The following is an 18,622-nucleotide window of genomic DNA, read 5'->3' on the forward strand; positions in this document are numbered from 1 at the left end:
TTCTGGAAATGTGCATGACATAGAGGGGGGTGAGCAGTGCCTCCCAGACATTCTGGCAGGATCCCCTATCACACTGTCCTCCTGCTCAGATTTGCATCTCCCTTTTGGTCATCTTCCCACACCAGTGACCATCAGCACTTTGTGGGGGCCATTCAGCTCAACCTGTGAAGGTCCCAGTGCTGGTTTGCTTCCCACTTGAGCCATCTTTCCTTTACTTGTGCAGCCAGTGGTGTTTCTGTGCAACCAGCACGAGCCCCAATACGTTCTGAATTCACTCATACTGGATCCTCCCTTGATGCTTGTGAAGCATCTGACACAGTGTCAGCTGACTCCTGCCAAAGATCCAGGACAACACAATCAGTTCAGCGGGTGATGGTCAGATGTCTGGTTGCAAAGTCTTTTGACCTAATAGAAGGTTCTCAGTCTACTTCTCTCCATCCCCTAGTGTATTTTTATGTTTGTGTCATCTCAAATATAGTTTAGAGTTCTTGAATCAGTGGTATGGCTTACTCAATTCATGGTGGATAGTATCTTTAGAATACTTGGAGGATAGTATTTATGGTAGCAGAGAAGGCAATGGCACCCCACTCCAGTACTCTTGCCTGGAAAATCCCATGGATGGAGGAGCCTGGTGGGCTGCCGTCCATGGGGTCACTGAGAGTCGGACACGACTGAGCGACTTCACTTTCACTTTTCACTTTCATGCATTGGAGAAGGAAATGGCAACCCACTCCAGTGTTCTTGCCTGGAGAATCCCAGGGATGGGGGAGCCTGGTGGGCTGCCGTTTATGGTAGAGAAATCCTAGCACTTAATAGTGCTTTACTCCTAAGAGGCAGTGCCCAATGTCTTCTTATGATTTTGTCCATCCAGAATCACTCCCCACTGTATCCTGTGGCACTTATACACAATCCCATCTTAGTATGTATTTCATTGTATTATAAAATAAGGATAAAATGTAGCTTTTAAGTCAAAATGAAAATGTGAAGAACCAAGTTGTGAGCACCCTGATGGCAAGAAGGCATCTTATTTTGTCTTCTATGTCCAGCATCATTCAAGCATCACTGAATGCCATTTAATCCAAATAGAACATTTAGCCTTCTCAGTTCAAATTGAAGATATTCTTTTATTATAATATGGCTCATGCACCTGCCTTTTGGTATGCGTTCTACTTCTCTGTGTGCCATAATCCACCTTTAAGAATTTTTTTAACCCTACCCAGCTGATGTTGTACGTTATCACTGAGTGAAGTGACAGAGTGGGCAGTGCTCCTGAGCCTCGACAGCCACAGTACTGGTGCTTCCCCTTGTCCTTCCAGCGACCCTGAAGGAGCTCATCTCACAGACCATGATCCGATGGGCCCAGGAGGACCAGATCCAGGATGCAGAGCTGGTCCGGATGATGTTCAACCTTCTGCGGCGGCAGTACGACAGCATCGGGGAGCTGCTGCAGGCGCTGCGCAAGACCTATACCATCAGCCAGGCCTCCGTGAGCGACACCATCAGCCTGCTAGCTGCCCTGGGCCAAATTCGCTGCCTGCTCAGCGTCAGGATGGGCAAGGAGGAGGAGCTACTCATGATCAACGGGCTGGGGTGGGTCATTCCCATCAAGGGCAAGCTTGCAGAGGAGGCAGTTCTGAAATCAAGTCACATAAAAACCTCTGGGTTCCCCATCCTGATTTCACTCATTTTCAGATTATATGCTCATTAAATCAGTCGCCTTCAATAACCTCAGAGACCAGACAGTGGGCTACTTGGGGTGAAGGGCCGTGGCCAGAAGGAGGAGGAAGGAATCTTGGAAAAAAGCAGATATTTAGTTTGAATCTGATAAAAATAGTCCCAGGGAAGCAATGAAAAGATTCAAAGGAGGGGACAGTGTGTTCAACCCAACAAGAGAGAGACTTTTTGAGCACCTAAGGTTTTGACTGGAAATCTTCTGAAACTTCCCTTTGAATAACTATAGCCCTTTTCCTCCCTTTTCTTGGGAGTAGAGTCATTGTCATCATTTCTTCAAAATGTGTTTCCTCATGACAGTAGCTTGTAGATCTTCCTTAGAAGCCACATCACTAGAAAGATTGAATTTTATTTGCTTGTTTTTGTTTTCATAATTTAAATTTTTAATTTTTAAACAATTTTAAAGGTTACTTCCCTTTTACAGTTATTACAGAATATTGGTTAAATTCCCTGTGTTGTACAATATATGCTTGAGCCTATCTTACACCCAACAGTCTGTACCTCCCATTCCCCTACCCCTGTATTGCCCCAGCCTCTCCTCCCCACTGATAACCACTAGTTTGCTGTCTGTATCTGTGAGTCTACTTCTGTTTTGTTATATTCACTAGTTTCTTGTATTTTTTAGATTTCACTTATAAGTGATATCATACAGTGTTTGTCTTTATCTGTCTTATTTCACTTAGCAAAATGCCCTCCAAGTCCATTCATGTTGCCGCAAATGGCAAAATTTCATCTTTTTATGGCTGAGTAGTATTCCATTGTATATGTATACCACAAGAAAGATCGCATTTTAGATATCAAAAAGATTTCCTTTAATTAGGTAATATATATTGCAGATGAGAAACCTAAAGCCCCCCCAAAACATTCACTGACTAACCCACAGTTTTACCTGAATAAAATCGGGCACTAGAACCATAGTCTCCCTGCTGCTGGAACTGTCATCCTACCACCCTCAAACCAGCAAAGTAAAGGAGCATCACTGAGACCCAGAACAGGGATGCTGGCAGTTGAGGCAGGACGAGGGGATGCATGCATTCCTTAAATTCATTTTCAAAGAGGACTCTTACAACAGAGGTGAAGAGACTTTTATGGGAAGAGGAAACAGCTGCAGAACTAGCCTTTCTCCAGCCCTTGTGGTAGACATAGCTCCACTAAAACCTACTGCTGTCTCCTTTTAACAGCTGCAGCCCTCTGGAGAGAGGGATATGGGCTGAGAGGAACCACGTGCAAGGAATTACACAGCCAGGCTGCAGGCTGCCTCTGTATTTTGATTTGCCTGCAGCTTTATTATGTGAATTTATGTCGAATGACTTAAAAACGTAATTCTTTTTATGTTTCATTTTGATCATTTTATTGAGTGCTACTGTCCCAGAATATCATTGGCACCTAATACACAACTGCCTTAAGAAGAGGGTACAACCCTGCCCTACCATTTGGATAACTAAAGTACATAGAGATATAGATATAAGGACAGGAGAACAAAAAATAGAAGACCCTTAATACACAGAGGAAGAGAATTCAGTGGTTTGGGCTATCTCAAAACTATCACAAGCAAAAAAAAAAAAAAAAAACAACTGAGGGGCAGCTACTTGATGTCATCAGAAGGAAATATTTAAAAGAAAAAAAGTAGAAATAAATGAGCATAAGATATTCCTTCAGCTAAAAATGGCCTTCCACATATATTCCACCAACCTAGTACCTTCTGACCATCTTTCCAGCAGATGGCATGTACATTAGAAGTGAAAATTTTAGTCCCTCGATCATGTCCAACTCTTTGTGACCCTATGGACTGTAGCCTTCCAGACTCCTCAGCTCCTCTGTCCGTGGAATTTTCCAGCCAAAAATACTGGAGGGGGTAGCCATTCCCTTCTCTAGAGGATCTTCCCAACTCAGGGATCAAACTCATACATTAGTTCACCCCAAATATGTGTTCATGTGCATTTGTGTATTCTCAACCCTGCATTGTTGTAGCATTGAAATAAGCAAGTGCTGACTTCTCTCTGTGATTACCCTAGAGACATAATGAACAACAAGGTATTTTACCAGCACCCCAACCTCATGAGAGTCCTCGGCATGCACGAGACCGTCATGGAGGTGATGGTGAACGTGCTGGGTGCAGAAAAGTTGCAGGTAATTCTCCAAGGAGAATTTATCTTGAATTTGACCCCTGCATGTGGCTGGTGCCCACTGCCTAGTGATTCTTCCCAGGGAGGGTACGGGGAGGAGCAAGGAGATGGGACCCAGCCAGTGTTAACAGTTCTCACTCATTTCACTGGGCTGCTCAGTCTCCTTCCCATCCTCTTCTGCAGTCCTGCTCCTTCCAAGATGGAATTCCTCTGGGTTCCACTTAGGAGCCTGGTGTGTTTGGTGCTGTGTCAGAAGGCAGTTCTAAAGGAAAATAGGATTTTAATAACGATCCTGGCACTGTTCCCACCGGAGGGTACGTGTTTCCTGTCTGAGCCAAGCTCCTGACGATGTCTATTTCCTAGCCAGCCCCGCCATAAGGGGCCCGGGAGCTCCTGCTGCCAAGGGACAGGGAGTGCCAGTAGGGCCCACCTGAGCAGGTAGTGCACCTTGTCCAGGTCCTTCTCAGAGTCAGAGAGGTTCTAAGGCAACAGATAGGGGATGTTTTTAAATATTGGAAATTCGAGAGTACCTGGTCCTAGGAAAGCAGTGCCACCAATATTGACAGGTGAGCATTGTGAAGGAAGAACACAGGAGCCCCATTCACCTTGCTCCTCATTTGCTTCCTTCTGATCTCTCAGGAAAGTGGACCCTCCCCAGAAGACCTCTGAACAAACGTCTGTGTGCCTCAGCAAGCAGACAGACTAACTTTTAGAATCTTAACTTCCTAGAACACGTTCCATGATTCTAAAAGTGGAAATCAAGGGCTTTCTTGGATCCTGAGCCAAGGTTAACACTGACACCATTTATTGAGCATGATTGATCAAACAGAAGATGCGGCCAGCCCCTGGAGATGCTAATTACTTTGTTAAGCAGAGAAGCCAACCACTTTTGATGGTAATGGAAGTTGGCACTTTGGTGCTAAATTGTAAGAATCATGTTATGAATGCTCTAGGAGCACATAGGAGAGTGGCCATCAAGGACAGAGGTAATTGGGGGAGGCTCACAGTCTGAAAGGGTGATGCTATTGAGGCTTCTACAGCAGTAGAGGCCGATCTTTACCCAGAAGACTCAGGTTTGATACAGTGCTAGGTCTTATTTTCTGTGATCACCCATCTCCCTTTCTGTCCCCTCCCTTCCTACTCAGAAACAGTGGTCTGATGTAGGGTTGAACAATTTCACATGACATCTGAGGATGACTAGAATTCTGTCATGACATCTGTTTGTTTTTTTTTTTTTTGAAAGATACTTCAGGAGCTATAATTAGCCCTCAATATTTTTAGAAGCCTCTTCTTAGGTGTCTATTCTCTGTCCCTCCTATGAAAACATCTTGGAAACAACCGGAAGCAAGGAGAAAATTCTTTTTCCCAACTGTTCACAGCTTGGAAGGCTCCAACCTAAGACTCTTTGAAGTCAGCCTTTTCAGAAAGGCTTCACGATAGATTCTTCCCCGTGACACTTTCTACTTCTCCCTACAGATTGCCTTTCCAAAGATGGTTGCTAGCTGTTGCCGCTTCCTGTGCTATTTCTGTCGAATCAGCCGACAAAATCAGAAGGCCATGTTTGAGCATCTAAGTTACCTGTTGGAGAACAGCAGTGTTGGCCTAGGTAGGTCATGTTATAACTTCTGCAGTTGGCTCAGGGGTTACCCTTCCCCTGCTGGCCACTTAGGCAGTAAAAGGAAAGAAGTCACATGTGTGCTATGGTATTTTTAAATAGAAGAAGGCATCCTGCCTGGTCTCAAAACATGTGAAATAATAGTAATATGTCTCTGCTCTCCAACCTAAGGAGAGAAGTCGCTGCCAACCAGCCATGGTGACGGTAATGATGACAGATTCATTTTGGCTTAGGCACAGTTTATAGTCACACAGTTTTGCCTCCTCTCTCTGGGGACCCGGAGTTCATGAAATGCTACCTGAGATTATGGATGTAGTCTGGAGATCCAGCACCTCCCAGCCCATTCAGCGGACCAGGGAGCAGTGCTAATAAGACCAAGGTCATGGATCCAATCCCTTCTTGGCAGGCTGGCCGCAGGTTACATGCCTGTCCCATCGGCTAACCAGCCAGTGCTTTCATAGCTGCAAGGCAGACAGGCCAGGAGCAACTATGGACAAACAGCGTAAATCCAACACCACCGCTAGAAAACCAATGCATGCACTTGCCTTACTCTTCTGTATGTAAACTAAATGAATTTGTGGAAGACGCAAATACATTATATGCACGTGAAATCTGTAATCTCAGGTTTCCTGTTTCTCAAATGCAACCTCATGGGATTGCAAAAAGAGTTGGACACGACTTAGGGACTAAGCAACAAGCTTAGACTACCCAACCTTTTTATAAAATGCCACCTAAAGTTTTTCTCAGTTTTAGCCTAAGAACCAAAGGGAAATGAAAGGCAATGTTGGTGAGCTGATATAATTCTAAGAGTTGAGGTTATTTTTAAATTCTAGGTGGTGACCCCAGAAATGACCAAGTTATGTGAGCTTGGTTATCAAGTGCCATCTGAGACTTGAATGATCACCAAACAAGGGCCCAAGAACTTCCATGTTAGAAAAGCACTTGAAAATACACGGTCCCAGGTGCTCCTATGAACTGATTTTCTAACTTAAGCTATATTCACCGTCAGTAATGAGTGTAGGGAGGAAGGACAGAAAACAAAGCTGCTCTTGAATTGGGCAGGCAGCCCCCCCTTGAGGACAGCGATGTGTCCAGATTTTGTGTTTGCTGACCTCTCCTGGCCATTACTGGGCACTGCAGCCTCAGCTCAGCGCCGGGTGGCCTCTTTCTCCCTCTCTCCCCTTCTCTCCTTCTTCCTCAGCTTCCCCCTCCATGAGAGGATCCACCCCACTGGATGTGGCCGCTTCCTCTGTGATGGACAACAATGAGTTAGCGCTGGGCTTAGAGGAGCCAGACCTCGAGAAGGTAACTGGCCTTGGGGAGGTGCTATGCTTGCTCTCCCCTGCTTATAGCGCAGCCAAGCCAAGGAAAAGCAGACCAAAGGCTGAGCCTCATCAGAACCTCTTCAGCGTGTAAGGAAAGTGTGGCGGGATGTGAGTCCTGGGAGCCGTATGATAATTAGGACCACAGCATCTCCTGTGGACAGGACTTGCCAGCTCCACAGACACCTTCACCTTCTTCCTATCCCGTCTTCACTGTTTCCTTGACTGGACAGCTGACGAGACTGACAATGCACTTTCTCAGCTTGGAGGGGAGCCGTCTAGTCAGGAGGAGGGGGACAAGGAAAGGGCTGTCCACTGTGTGGTGGGTTTGGGAGCAGCTAGGAATGGGCATCTGCCCCCAACAAGGGGATCGGGAAGGGCTCTCAGCAAAGAGGTGACCCTGAGGGTGGGCAGAAGCTACTCAGTCATGTTGAAGACAAACATGTGCCAGGAATGTTTGAATTTCGGAGAAGAGAGCATGGTGTGCTTGAACTTCAGAAAGCTGGCTGTGACCAGAGCCCTGAAGCTTGTGGGAAGTGCTGAGAAGGGAGGAGAAACAGAAATGAACGGGCCTTATGCTGCCATTGCTGCAAACCGCAGAGGTCCATACATCTGTGGAATCACTGTGTGCCAGGCCCCACTCAGAATTAAGTCACGTGATCCTTAGGACAAGCCTTTTTATCATTGCCCTAGTTATAGGAGAGGAAACTGAGGCATAGAGAGATGAGGCAACATCCTCGGAGTCATCGGGTTCAAATGTCAGAGCCAGGGTCGAAAGCTCTGGGCTCTAGAGGCCGTTCTGTTACCTGTGATGTTGTGGGACCTCACTCTAGAGCCTCAAGCCACAGAAACTGCTGGAGGGCTTCAAGCAGCGGAGAAACATGACACAGTTTTTTATGTTCTGGAACACGTCCTGGTTTTAGTAAGAAGTGATTGGAACAGAAACAAGACAAACCCCGCCCCACCCCATACACACATGAACTCAGGAGCTGTGCACCCATCAGCAAGTTACGTGATTGCTGTTATGTGAATGTCCTGGGCATTCCTGGCCTCTGTCTCTGAGGGGACAGAGTTTAGTCAGACTTGGCTATTCATCCATTTAAACGGCAATAAATATCTCAGCTTTCATTTAGGTGATATGATGCTAACTGACACCTGTATTTAAAGTTAGGTAGTGATTCTCACACGATAAGATAGTGCCCCAGGATGCCATGCTCAGCAGCCCACCCTCAGCCACATTCACCTGTTCACATGATAACTGCTTATCCGGGACCCTGAGTCTCCCTCGGAAGGGAGACCAGGAGGGAGGGAGAGGAGAGAGAGGGTACCCGGGGAAGTCTGTAGAGAAGAAGGAGGGCCTACCCAGTCAACCAGTGACTGAACATTTTGGTTTTGAAAGCCCATGGTCAAATGAACAGGCCCAGCCTGCATCCACCGTCATCTCCCCCGGGGCACCTTAGTTAGGCCTGCATTTAAATGCCATGTCCCTCTTGCCAGAACCGGGAAATCATAGCATATGGCTTATATCTACATAGCAGTGATCATCAGTCTTGTCAATTGCTTGGAAACAAAAATGAGTAGAAGGTTCCAATTTCAAATCTGCTAAATTATTTACTTGGAAAGTAGTGGGCTGTCTCCAGCTTCTAGAGAAATGAAAGCCCTTCAGTTCCCAGAATTGTGCATGCCTTACCAACTATATAAAAAACTTACATTAAAAAAAAAAAAAACTCACTTAACTCTTGTTTTGTTCTTGGCAGGTGGTGACCTACTTGGCAGGCTGTGGCCTACAGAGCTGCCCCATGCTTCTAGCCAAAGGATACCCTGATGTCGGCTGGAACCCCATTGAAGGGGAGCGCTACCTGTCCTTCCTGAGGTTTGCCGTCTTCGTGAACAGTGAGTCTCAGTTTCCCATGCCTTTCAGACCTAGGATGGCACAATCACAGTGCGTACTAGGAAAAGGAAATTCTTTGCACTGCTTCCTATCCATAAACACGGTAGATTGTATAGGTAGGTGGCAGCTGATAGAAAAACCTCTAGGACAATCAGGCTAGACAAGGATCAAGAGTGGAATCCAGTGGAGAGAGTCCTGAATGCTAGGACCAGAGCCTACAAGGAGCTCACTACATCGGCCTGGGCTTGTCACCTCTTCGTACCTCTTCTTCTAAAAGAGGGCGCTTGTTAATATCTTTGTTTCCCAGAATTAAATGCAAGTGTGTATCTAGATTCTTAGAGTTTTGAATGGATGAATGAATGGTTGGATGGATGAACGGATGATTGGATGGATGGATGAATGAATACAAACATGGAAGAGCTGATAGCTGTTAAAGGTAACTAAACTCCCAGTAGGGAAAAAAATAAAGAATTGCAAAAGAAACCCTAAATATTCTTCTTCTTAATGCAAACCACCTCTCATTTATACTGAATTCCAAGTTGACACAAACTTTGCATTTCCACTAGTTTAATATGCTGAATTGATCACTGAGGAAGGCTTTCTTAATATCTCCTTGCTATTCTTTGGAACTCTGCATTCAGATGCTTATATCTTTCCTTTTCTCCTTTGCTTTTCGCTTCTCTTCTTTTCACAGCTATTTGTAAGGCCTCCCCAGACAGCCATCTTGCTTTTTTGCATTTCTTTTCCGTGGGGATGGTCTTGATCCCTGTCTCTTGTACAATGTCATGAACCTCATTCCATAGTTCATCAGGCATTCAGAGTGAAAAAGTTGGCTTAAAGCTCAACATTCACGTGGCATCTGGTCCCATCACTTCATGGGAAATAGATGAGGAAACAGTGGAAACAGTGTCAGACTTTATTTTTGGGGGCTCCAAAATCACTGCAGATGGTGATTGCAGCCATGAAATTGAAAGACGCTTACTCCTTAGAAGTTATGACCAACCTCGATAGCATATTCAAAAACAGAGACATTACTTTGCCAACAAAGGTCCATCTAGTCAAGGCTATGGTTTTTCCAGTGGTCATGTATGGATGTGAGAGTTGGACTGTGAAGAAAGCTGAGCACCAAAGAATTGATGCTTTTGAACTGGTATTGGAGAAGACTCTTGAGAGTCCCTTGGACTGCAAGGAGATCCAACCAGTCCATTCTAAAGGAAATCAGTCCTGGGTGTTCTTTGGAAGGAATGATGCTAAAGCTGAAACTCCAGTACTTTGGCCACCTCATGCGAAGAATTGACTCATTGGAAAAGACCCTGATGCTGGGAGGGATTGGGGGCAGGAGGAGAAGGGGACAACAGAGGATGAGATGGCTGGATGGCATCACCGACTCGATGGACATGAGTTTGGGTGAACTCCGGGAGTTGGTGATGGACAGGGAGGCCTGGTGTGCTGTAATTCATGGGGTCGCAAAGAGTAAGACACGACTGAGCAACTGAACTGAACTGAATATGCTGAATATTGCATAAAATGAGTAGTTTCTTAAAACTGTACCTTGTCTCCAAAATTGTGTTATGATATTAATACTAGCTTACTTGTATTTACATTATAGTTACAGTCTTTCTCCCTTTTCCCATGTTGGAGTTTCTGGCTAACAAACCTAGCTGCGCTAGTTAAATGATTGCAGAGAGGGATTTCAGCTAATAAGCAGTCATGCCGATTGTTCTATGAGAATTCACCTAAAAATGTATTGGTATCACGCGGTCATTGTCTTGCCATGTGCTCTTCTTGTCTCCTTCTCCCCAACCCCCTGCTTATTTTCCTGCATCATGATGCATTCTGTTCTTAATATTTGAATGGTTTCCAGTGTCCCGGTTTTTTCCCTTTCTTGACTTGGTCACAGACCTTGAGATGTTTGTCTTTTGTCCCCCTAGGGCTTGTCCAGCCAAGTTTTCAGGGATTTGGGTTTTCTGCTTCCCTCTGTGTGTTCCGTACCTACTATCTGTTCATCATCAGAATTGCTAAACTCCCATTTTCTTCCTCTGTGGCCAGTTTCAGAGTATCCTCTGATAGCCTGTCTTACTTCTAGTCCAGATGATTGCATATCCCAAATTAATGCAGAGTTATTGTGGTAATAAAGGGGATTTTGTGTCGATTTTAAAGATCCATCAGTTCAGTTCAGTTTAGTTCAGTCCCTCAGTCATGTCCGACTCTTTGCGACCCCATGAATTACAGCACACCAGGCCTCCCTGTCCATCACCAACTCCTGGAGTTCACTCAGACTCACGTCCATCAAGTCGGTGATGCCATCCAGCCATCTCATCCTCTGTCGTCCCCTTCTCCTCCTGCCCCCAATGCCTCCCAGCATCAGAGTCTTTTCCAATGAGTCAACTCTTCGCATGAGGTGGCCAAAGTACTGGAGTTTCAGCTTTAGCATCATTCCTTCCAAAGAAATCCCAGGGCTGATCTCCTTCAGAATGGACTGGTTGGATCTCCTTGCAGTCCAAGGGACTCTCAAGAGTCTTCTCCAACACCACAGTTCAAAAGCATAAATTCTTTGGTGCTCAGTTTTATTTACAGTCCAACTCTCACATCCATACATGACCACTGGAAAAACCATAGCCTTGACTAGACGGACCTTTGTTGGCAAAGTAATGTCTCCTTTTCAATATGCTATCTAGGTTGGTTATAACTTTCCTTCCAAGGAGTAAGCGTCTTTTAATTCCATGGCTGCAGTCACCATCTGCAGTGATTTTGGAGCCCCCCAAAATAAACTCTGACACTGTTTCCACTGTTTCCCCATTTATTTCCCATGAAGTGTTGGGACCAGATGCCATGATCTTCGTTTTCTGAATGTTGAGCTTTAAGCCAACTTTTTCACTCTCCACTTTCACTTTCATCAAGAGGCTTTTGAGTTCCTCTTCACTTTCTGCCATAAGGGTGGTGTCATCTGCATATCTGAGGTTATTGGTATTTCTCCTGGCAATCTTTATTCCAGTCTGTGTTTCTTCCAGTCCAATGTTTCTCATGATGTACTCTGCATATAAGTTAAATAAGCAGGGTGACAATATACAGCCTTGACGTACTCCTTTTCCTATTTGGAACCAGTCTGTTGTTCCATGTCCAGTTCTAACAGTTGCTTCCTGACCTGCATACAGATTTCTCAAGAGGCAGGTCAGGTGGTCTGGTATTGCCTTCTCTTTCAGAATTTCCCACAGTTTATTGTGATCCACACAGTCAAAGGCTTTGGCATAGTCAATAAAACAGAAATAGATGTTTTTCTGGAACTTTCTTGCTTTTTCCATGATCCATCAGATGTTGGCAAATTAATCTCTGGTTCTTCTGCCTTTTCTAAAACCAGCTTGAACATCAGGAGGTTCACGGTTCATGTATTGCTGAAGCCTGGCTTGGAGAATTTTGAGGATTACTTTACTAGCATGTGCAATTGTGTGGTGCCACCAAATTCTATAAATAGACTGTATGATACATACCAGATCCAGGAAGGCCCATTTATTCATCTCGGCCAACTTCACAGGAAGATCAAGGGTTTTATGAGTCAGTTAGTGGGACTGTCTACTTGGGTTATGAAGGTTGAGGAATCCACTGGCTGTTTTCTTACCTGGATGGCCGAATTCCAACACTTGCTTTTGCTTATGTGGTACAACCATATTCAACTAAACTCTGAATATGTTCGGTCCACCCTCTTTGCTTTCAGATTGTTTTATGCCTTTTTAATGTACTCTACAGTACAATTTCATAACGCAGTAAACTCCTGAAAATCTATTAGACCATCAGTAGGAAGCTATGTGCGCTTTAACTTTTATTGTGTCTCTTATCATGTGAAGGTCACATTTGGTTTTGGCAAAGATTATTGGCTTCTGCTTTGAAAGAATTGACAGTCTACTAAGGGGAACAGACATGGACAGAGGTCACTATGATAAGGAGTAGAGTAAGGTAGGGACAGAGTACTAGTGGGTTTCATGAGGGGACACTTACATCCTGTTGAGATCAGAAAAGGCCTCTTGGGGAGGTAATATTAGTGATGAGCTTTGAAGGGTCAGATTTCCAGATGCTAAGATACAGGAGAGGAGCCAGTTGAGCAGTGGCGTGAGGGCTAAAGCACGTGTGCTGAGGAAACACAGTGATCAGCTGGTCTTGGAGGTTAGATGCATAGATGACAGTGCTAAGAGACAAGGTGTAAAAGGTAGGCAGGCATCTCTGATGGGGAGAATTGAAGTGCCAAGCTGAAGAGTTTAGTCTTGATTCAGTGTGCAGAGAACTGGGAAACCTCTTCATCAGAAGAAAGACTGGCAACCACTGGGAACTTCTGTGCCCAGGTTAGGATAATGAGTTTCTGAATTGTAATGGCAGTGATGGGAATGGGATAGAGGAGATCCATGTGAAATAAATAATAGAGACAGAATTTATAGGACTCGCTGGTGGTGAGGATTATAATGGCTGGGTCCTGGGTATGTTGACATAAGGAAAAAAACAGGTCACTTTAGAGCTTAGAGATCTAAGGGAGAAAAGAAGTAAGGGTGGTCAGAAGGACAAAGTGGATGGAGATGGAGGGTCATGGGCTTGTGTGTTTTGGGGAGTAATTTTGCAGTGTGTGACCTCCCAGATGGAGATGCCCCAAATTGAGGCTATAGAATAGAGATCAATCAGGCAACAGATTGGGACCAATTGGGCCTGCAGGTCACCCGCAGTTGAAATGGTAAGAACAGACTGTCCAGGGGAGAACATAGAAGAGAGCGGGATTCATACGTACAAACTGGTTCATTTATGTAACAACCCAGTGAGTTAGATATAGTTATTGTCATCATTTTATGGATAAACACCTTGATGCTTAGAGCCATTAATAAGTACCTTTGCCAGAATCACACAGCTAGTAGACGTTTGTGAGGATTTGAACCAGAACAGTTTGGCTCCAGAGGCCAAACTCCACTCAAACCATTATATAGCATTGCCTTGTAAACACTGTCTCCCTAATGAACAAGGAGAAACAGCATTTTCTCCTTTGAGTTGATCAAAAATTGGAATTGTTTAATTTCTGTTTGGTGCTAGTGTTTGTTTAAAAAAAAATTTTTTTAAGCCAAATCAAAAGCTCTTGCTATATCAAAATAATAGAATTAGAAAATTCTTTTCTAACATTATTTTAGTAGTTTCTCTTAATGTTGGTGTTAAATCTTCTTAAACGAGATTTGTTTTTAAGAGAACTTCTTAAAGCATATAATTTTCTCCACTTTATTTTTATTAGCTTGCTGGGAAACCTTGGGTTGTGTTTAACTCTGGGAGGACTGAAGTTGAGAGGTTTCTATTAACCCAGCAATTACAAACTTTATAGCCTGTCTAGACACAGATGTGTCTGGGTGTGTGATTAATCCCTTCCTAAGGTAGATACCAAGTAGGAAAAGATTCCTTACAGATCCACAAGAGGAAGGGGAATTCCCTGGCAGCCCAGTGGTTGGGACTTGGTGCCTTCATTGCTGAGGGTCCAGGCGCAGTCCTTGGTCAGGAAACTAAGATCCCACAGACCATGTGGCACAGTCCAAAAACAAAGAAGAAAAAGAAGGGGGAAAGTAAATCTGTGCCTCTGTAGAGTCCTTGGAGCATTTTAGTGTGTCTTCCTCAGGCTGCAAACTTATCTGAAAACACGATGTGTCCAGCTTTACTGAATCTGTTTCCCTAGGCAGCTTGATCATAACTCGGACGTCCGTCGTGTGACATGTGAAGAGTGCATGAGGGGCTGTGAGAAGTGACAGGAGACATGCATGAGAAGCTCTACCCTGAAGTCACTGAAAGTCAAAGCAGCAAACAGAGCAAACTGAAGCAAAATGATCAAAATCATTATATACATACTAAAAAACTCAACTGCACCCACCTCCATAGTGACACATGTGGCTGTGGGCAGGCCAAAAATGATGGTGCTTGTTGGAATCTTGGAATAAAGGAATGCCTGGGGAAGAAGGCAGATGTTGAACAACATCCTGAGGAAAGAAACGGACCTAGTTTAACAGAGTAGTCAGGGGAGAGCATACTGAGAGGCGCTGAGCTGGGAGCCAGAAACCTTTTAGGGTATGACATTTATATCTCAATAACGCTGAAAAAAAGGTCTTTTAGGATCAAGAATACAAATTTAGCATGTTGGCTTTGAAGGGCATAGTAGGTACAGATGCTTAAAAGAATCAGCTGGTTCTGTATTCATGTCTTTAGAGTCATAAAAAATGTAATAACCACTCTTCATTGTGATTGGTATTGATGACTGGGGATGGTTAAGATTAAAATGTCTAAGATTTTGTTCTTATTGTCAAATTTATAATCCTAGGAAATGGACAGCCTCAGTTCTTGCAAACAACAGCTGATAATTGCGTTGGTAATGCAGTGATGGATAATCACCCTCAGCATTCCATTTGATCCTTTCAAGCCTGTAAATGACATTAACAAGAGGCTTGAGCGTACAAGGTTAGATAATTCAGACATGGACTGTGTTCTCATTAAATATACAGTCTAGTATGAAAAATACAGATACCAAACATTCATTAATTACACTTGTGTACAATGCTTTAAGAAAGAAGATGGGGCGTTTTGGAGGATTACATCCTCTGGAACTTTCAAGTTTAAGCTGATCCTCAAGGGCAAAATGGAATTGCATAGGTCAAGGTTTTATGTCAAAGGAATGGAAAGGAAGAGAGCATTCCAAGCAAAAGAACTTAAAATAGGAATTGTGGTTAGAATACAGACAGTAAGAAAAGCAATGGGCAATCATGATATTCTTGTTAATCATTCCTGTGATGAGAATGACTGCTTAAGATTAAAATGGAGAGAATCATTCCATTTCCATCTAACTTCTCAGGAACATTGAAAACAAGGTGGTAATATGAAGGCAGTGTTGAGAGACTTTGAAGAGAAGCTCTGTGAATGTGCACCGTTATTAAGCTTATTATTCATTTGGAACTCCAGCAAAAACACTGTTGTAAGCCCTTGGGCAAAACTAGTTTACCTCAGATCTCTCTTTCCCTTGAAAAATGCCTTCAAGATCAGTATTCCCCTTCTCCCTTGGGATTTGGTTGGCAGCCCAGCGTACTGAGCTACAGGTAATTAGAAGAGACTGTTCTCTTCTCTTCTAATCAGACCAACCTTTCTACCTTGCAAAACCTTCAGAAATCCTTTTCCTTGGTCCCCTCTCCAATTAGCATCAATGGTTGCACTTCAGTTCCTTCCTCTTGCAGAGTGCTCTCTGCATCCCCCACAGATGACCAATATACAGTGATCAAGCTATAGCTTCCTGGATCCATTGTACCAGCCAACCTAATTAGCTTAGATGTGGCATCTGGTCCCATCACTTCATGGCAAATTGATGAGGAAATAATGGAAACAGTGAGAGACTTTATTTTGGGGGGCTCCAAAATCAGTGCAGATGATGACTGAAACCATGAAATTAAAAGATGCTTGCTCCTTGGAAGAAAAGCTATTACCAACCTAGACAGCATATTAAGAAGCAGAGATATTACTTTGCCAACGAAAGTCCATCTAGTCAAAGCTACGGTTTTTCCAATAGTCATTTATAGATACGAGAGTTGGTCTATAAAGAAAGCTGAGTGTTGAAGAATTGATGCTTTTTAAGTGTGGTGTTGGAGAAGACTCTTGAGAGTCCCTTGGACTGCAAGGAGATCCAACCAGTCCATCCTAAAGGAAATCAGTCCTGAATATTCATTGGAAGGACTGATGCTAAAGCTGAAACTCCAATACTTTGGCCATCTGATGCGAAGAACTGACTTATTGGAAAAGACCCTGATGCTGGGAAAGATTGAAGGTGGGAGGAGAAATGGACCACAGAGGATGCGATGGTTGGATGGCATCACTGACTTGATGGGCATGAGTTTGAGCAAGCTCCAGGAGTTGGTGATGGACAGGGAAGCCTGGCATGCTGCAGTCCATGGGGTCTCTCAGACAAAGAGTCAGACACGACTGAGCAACTGAACTGAAGACATAAGATTCAGATAAAATAAGGCTACCTTGGCAAATGAATTTCAATAGCAAACTCAATACAGAACTCACAGTCTTAATTCTTCAAATCCTTTTGGACACTGTGGTCCACGTTCCATCAAGCTTCATGACACTGATCACTTTGGAAAGAACAAAGTTAATTTCAGCATACTGGTTAAGACAAGGGTTGACCCATAAGTGTTTCCATTCTGAGAACTGAGAGAATCTGAGCACAGTGTTTAAATAAGCTTGACTAATAGGGTTGAATTTTTTCCCCCATTTTTGACACTTAAAATGTCAAAGTTTTAGCTTCATTATTCTTGTAATAGGAAATGACAACTGGGAGTGTAGATATATGTGCTACCTGATAGGTCTTGAAGGCCAACAATATTTTAAAGTCGTCAACTGTGGGTTACATCTATAACTAAAAATACTTGCTTTCAAATATACTGATTCTCCTGGTGCTTTTCTTTAAGTATCCCTCTGTGAATAATCTCTATCGTGTATAAATGCTAGGTTGACCTCATGGAAAACATGTCCTTAGAACTAGCATCACTTCTTTATCTGAACTCCTCTGTAAACAGTACAATGTCAACCTCCCCTTGGGTTCCTTTCCTTCCTGATTCTTTCCACCATATCATTATTGTGACTATTTTACCCTTTCAGCATCTCCTGAGAATTTTCTTCATGTGGATTCTGGTTTAGTTAAAAACAAATGCTGTTTTGATACTATATTAGATGAAACTTGAAGAAAAACTTCTTTACAAAAAAATTTAGTCTCTTCTTGAAGGCTTGAGCTATAAAATAGTGAATGCATGCTGATGGGCTGTATAAATTCAGTTTAATGAAACTCTATTCTGAATCTAATTACACGGTTCTAAAACTTATGTTGGTGTAAACTTAACAATCTTGGATTTTACCTGTGGTATAGAAGGTCAAGTGATAAGAAAGGATGTCAGCAGGCCACGCTTAGACCAGGAATACTGGTAGACTGTCCAGGGCTGTGAGACACAGCAGTGTGTTCACATGTGAGTTTGAGTGGGACCAAGTTAATTTCAAGTATTTGGAAGCAAGCTCAGCCCTTCTAATGCTGTGGACATGATGGAAGAAATCTCTGCACATGAGTAAGACTAATGGACTCACCCTAAAACTAGAAGAGGCACGAGTATCTCAACAGGACAAATGAGACTTGGTGAGCTGGTGCAGTGTGCCTACTCACACAGGGATTTGCTAAAAATCTAGAGGAAAAGCCAAGCTTTATAGGTTTCCATTCTAATGCGCCATTGTAAGTTGATTCATAAAAATGTTCATTACACAGAACTTAAACTCTTGTGATAGTTTTAAAATACATCTCTAAATTCTTCCTTGTACCTCCCTCCAAAAGACGGAGCCTACTTCTTCTGCCTTTGAGTGCGAGCTGGATTCAGTGAACCACTTCTCATGGATAGGATATAGTAGAAGTGACAGTATGTGACAAGGTTGTAAGAGGTGTCGCGGCTTCTCCCTGACGCGCTCTCTTGGATCCTTTGTTCTGTGGGAAGCCAGCTGGCATGTCATGAGAACACTCAAACAGCCCTATCAAGAGGTCTCACGGTGAGGAGCTGAAGCCTCCTGCTCACAGCCATGTGAGTAAGCACGGAAGCTGATACTCCATGTCCAGTCAGGCCTTCAGAAGACGGCAGCCCTGGCTGACAGTTTTATTGCAGCCTCATGGGAGATCCCGAGCCAGGGCTGCCTCGCTTAGTCACTCCCAAATTCCTGAACTACAAAAACTATGAGATAATAGTTAGTCTTAGCCTGTTAAGATTGAAGATAATTTTTAATGCAAGGATAAATAATTAATACAACAGCGTATCAAGATGCAACCTCTATTATAGAATTGAATCCTCCAATAATATCTAGTAATTTTATAAAAATATTTTTCTTCAGGTTTCATCCAGTACATAGTGTC

At 43.6% G+C, this 18,622-nt stretch overlaps 1 protein-coding gene across 7 annotated transcripts in view; it reads left to right on the forward strand.

Moving 5' to 3' along the window:
- The window catches only part of RYR3 (ryanodine receptor 3), a 565,051-nt gene that overhangs the window by 415,725 nt on the left and 130,704 nt on the right, over positions 1–18,622 (forward strand). For all 7 annotated transcript variants that reach the window (XR_015135045.1, XR_015135046.1, XM_086322065.1 and 4 more), the window contains exons 39-43: positions 1,317–1,590; positions 3,747–3,861; positions 5,334–5,463; positions 6,674–6,777; positions 8,552–8,687. Coding sequence is in view for 5 of the 7 variants with exons in the window: in XM_086322065.1 (XP_086178191.1) it covers positions 1,317–1,590; positions 3,747–3,861; positions 5,334–5,463; positions 6,674–6,777; positions 8,552–8,687 (759 nt within the window). In the remaining 2 variants the exon portion in view is untranslated. The remainder of the gene's footprint in view (positions 1–1,316; positions 1,591–3,746; positions 3,862–5,333; positions 5,464–6,673; positions 6,778–8,551; positions 8,688–18,622) is intronic.

The sequence above is a fragment of the Bos grunniens genome, chromosome 10 (assembly GCF_055505025.1).
Source record: "Bos grunniens cultivar Pamir isolate PY7600 chromosome 10, Bosgru_T2T1.0, whole genome shotgun sequence".
Taxonomy (NCBI): Eukaryota; Metazoa; Chordata; class Mammalia; order Artiodactyla; family Bovidae; genus Bos; species Bos grunniens.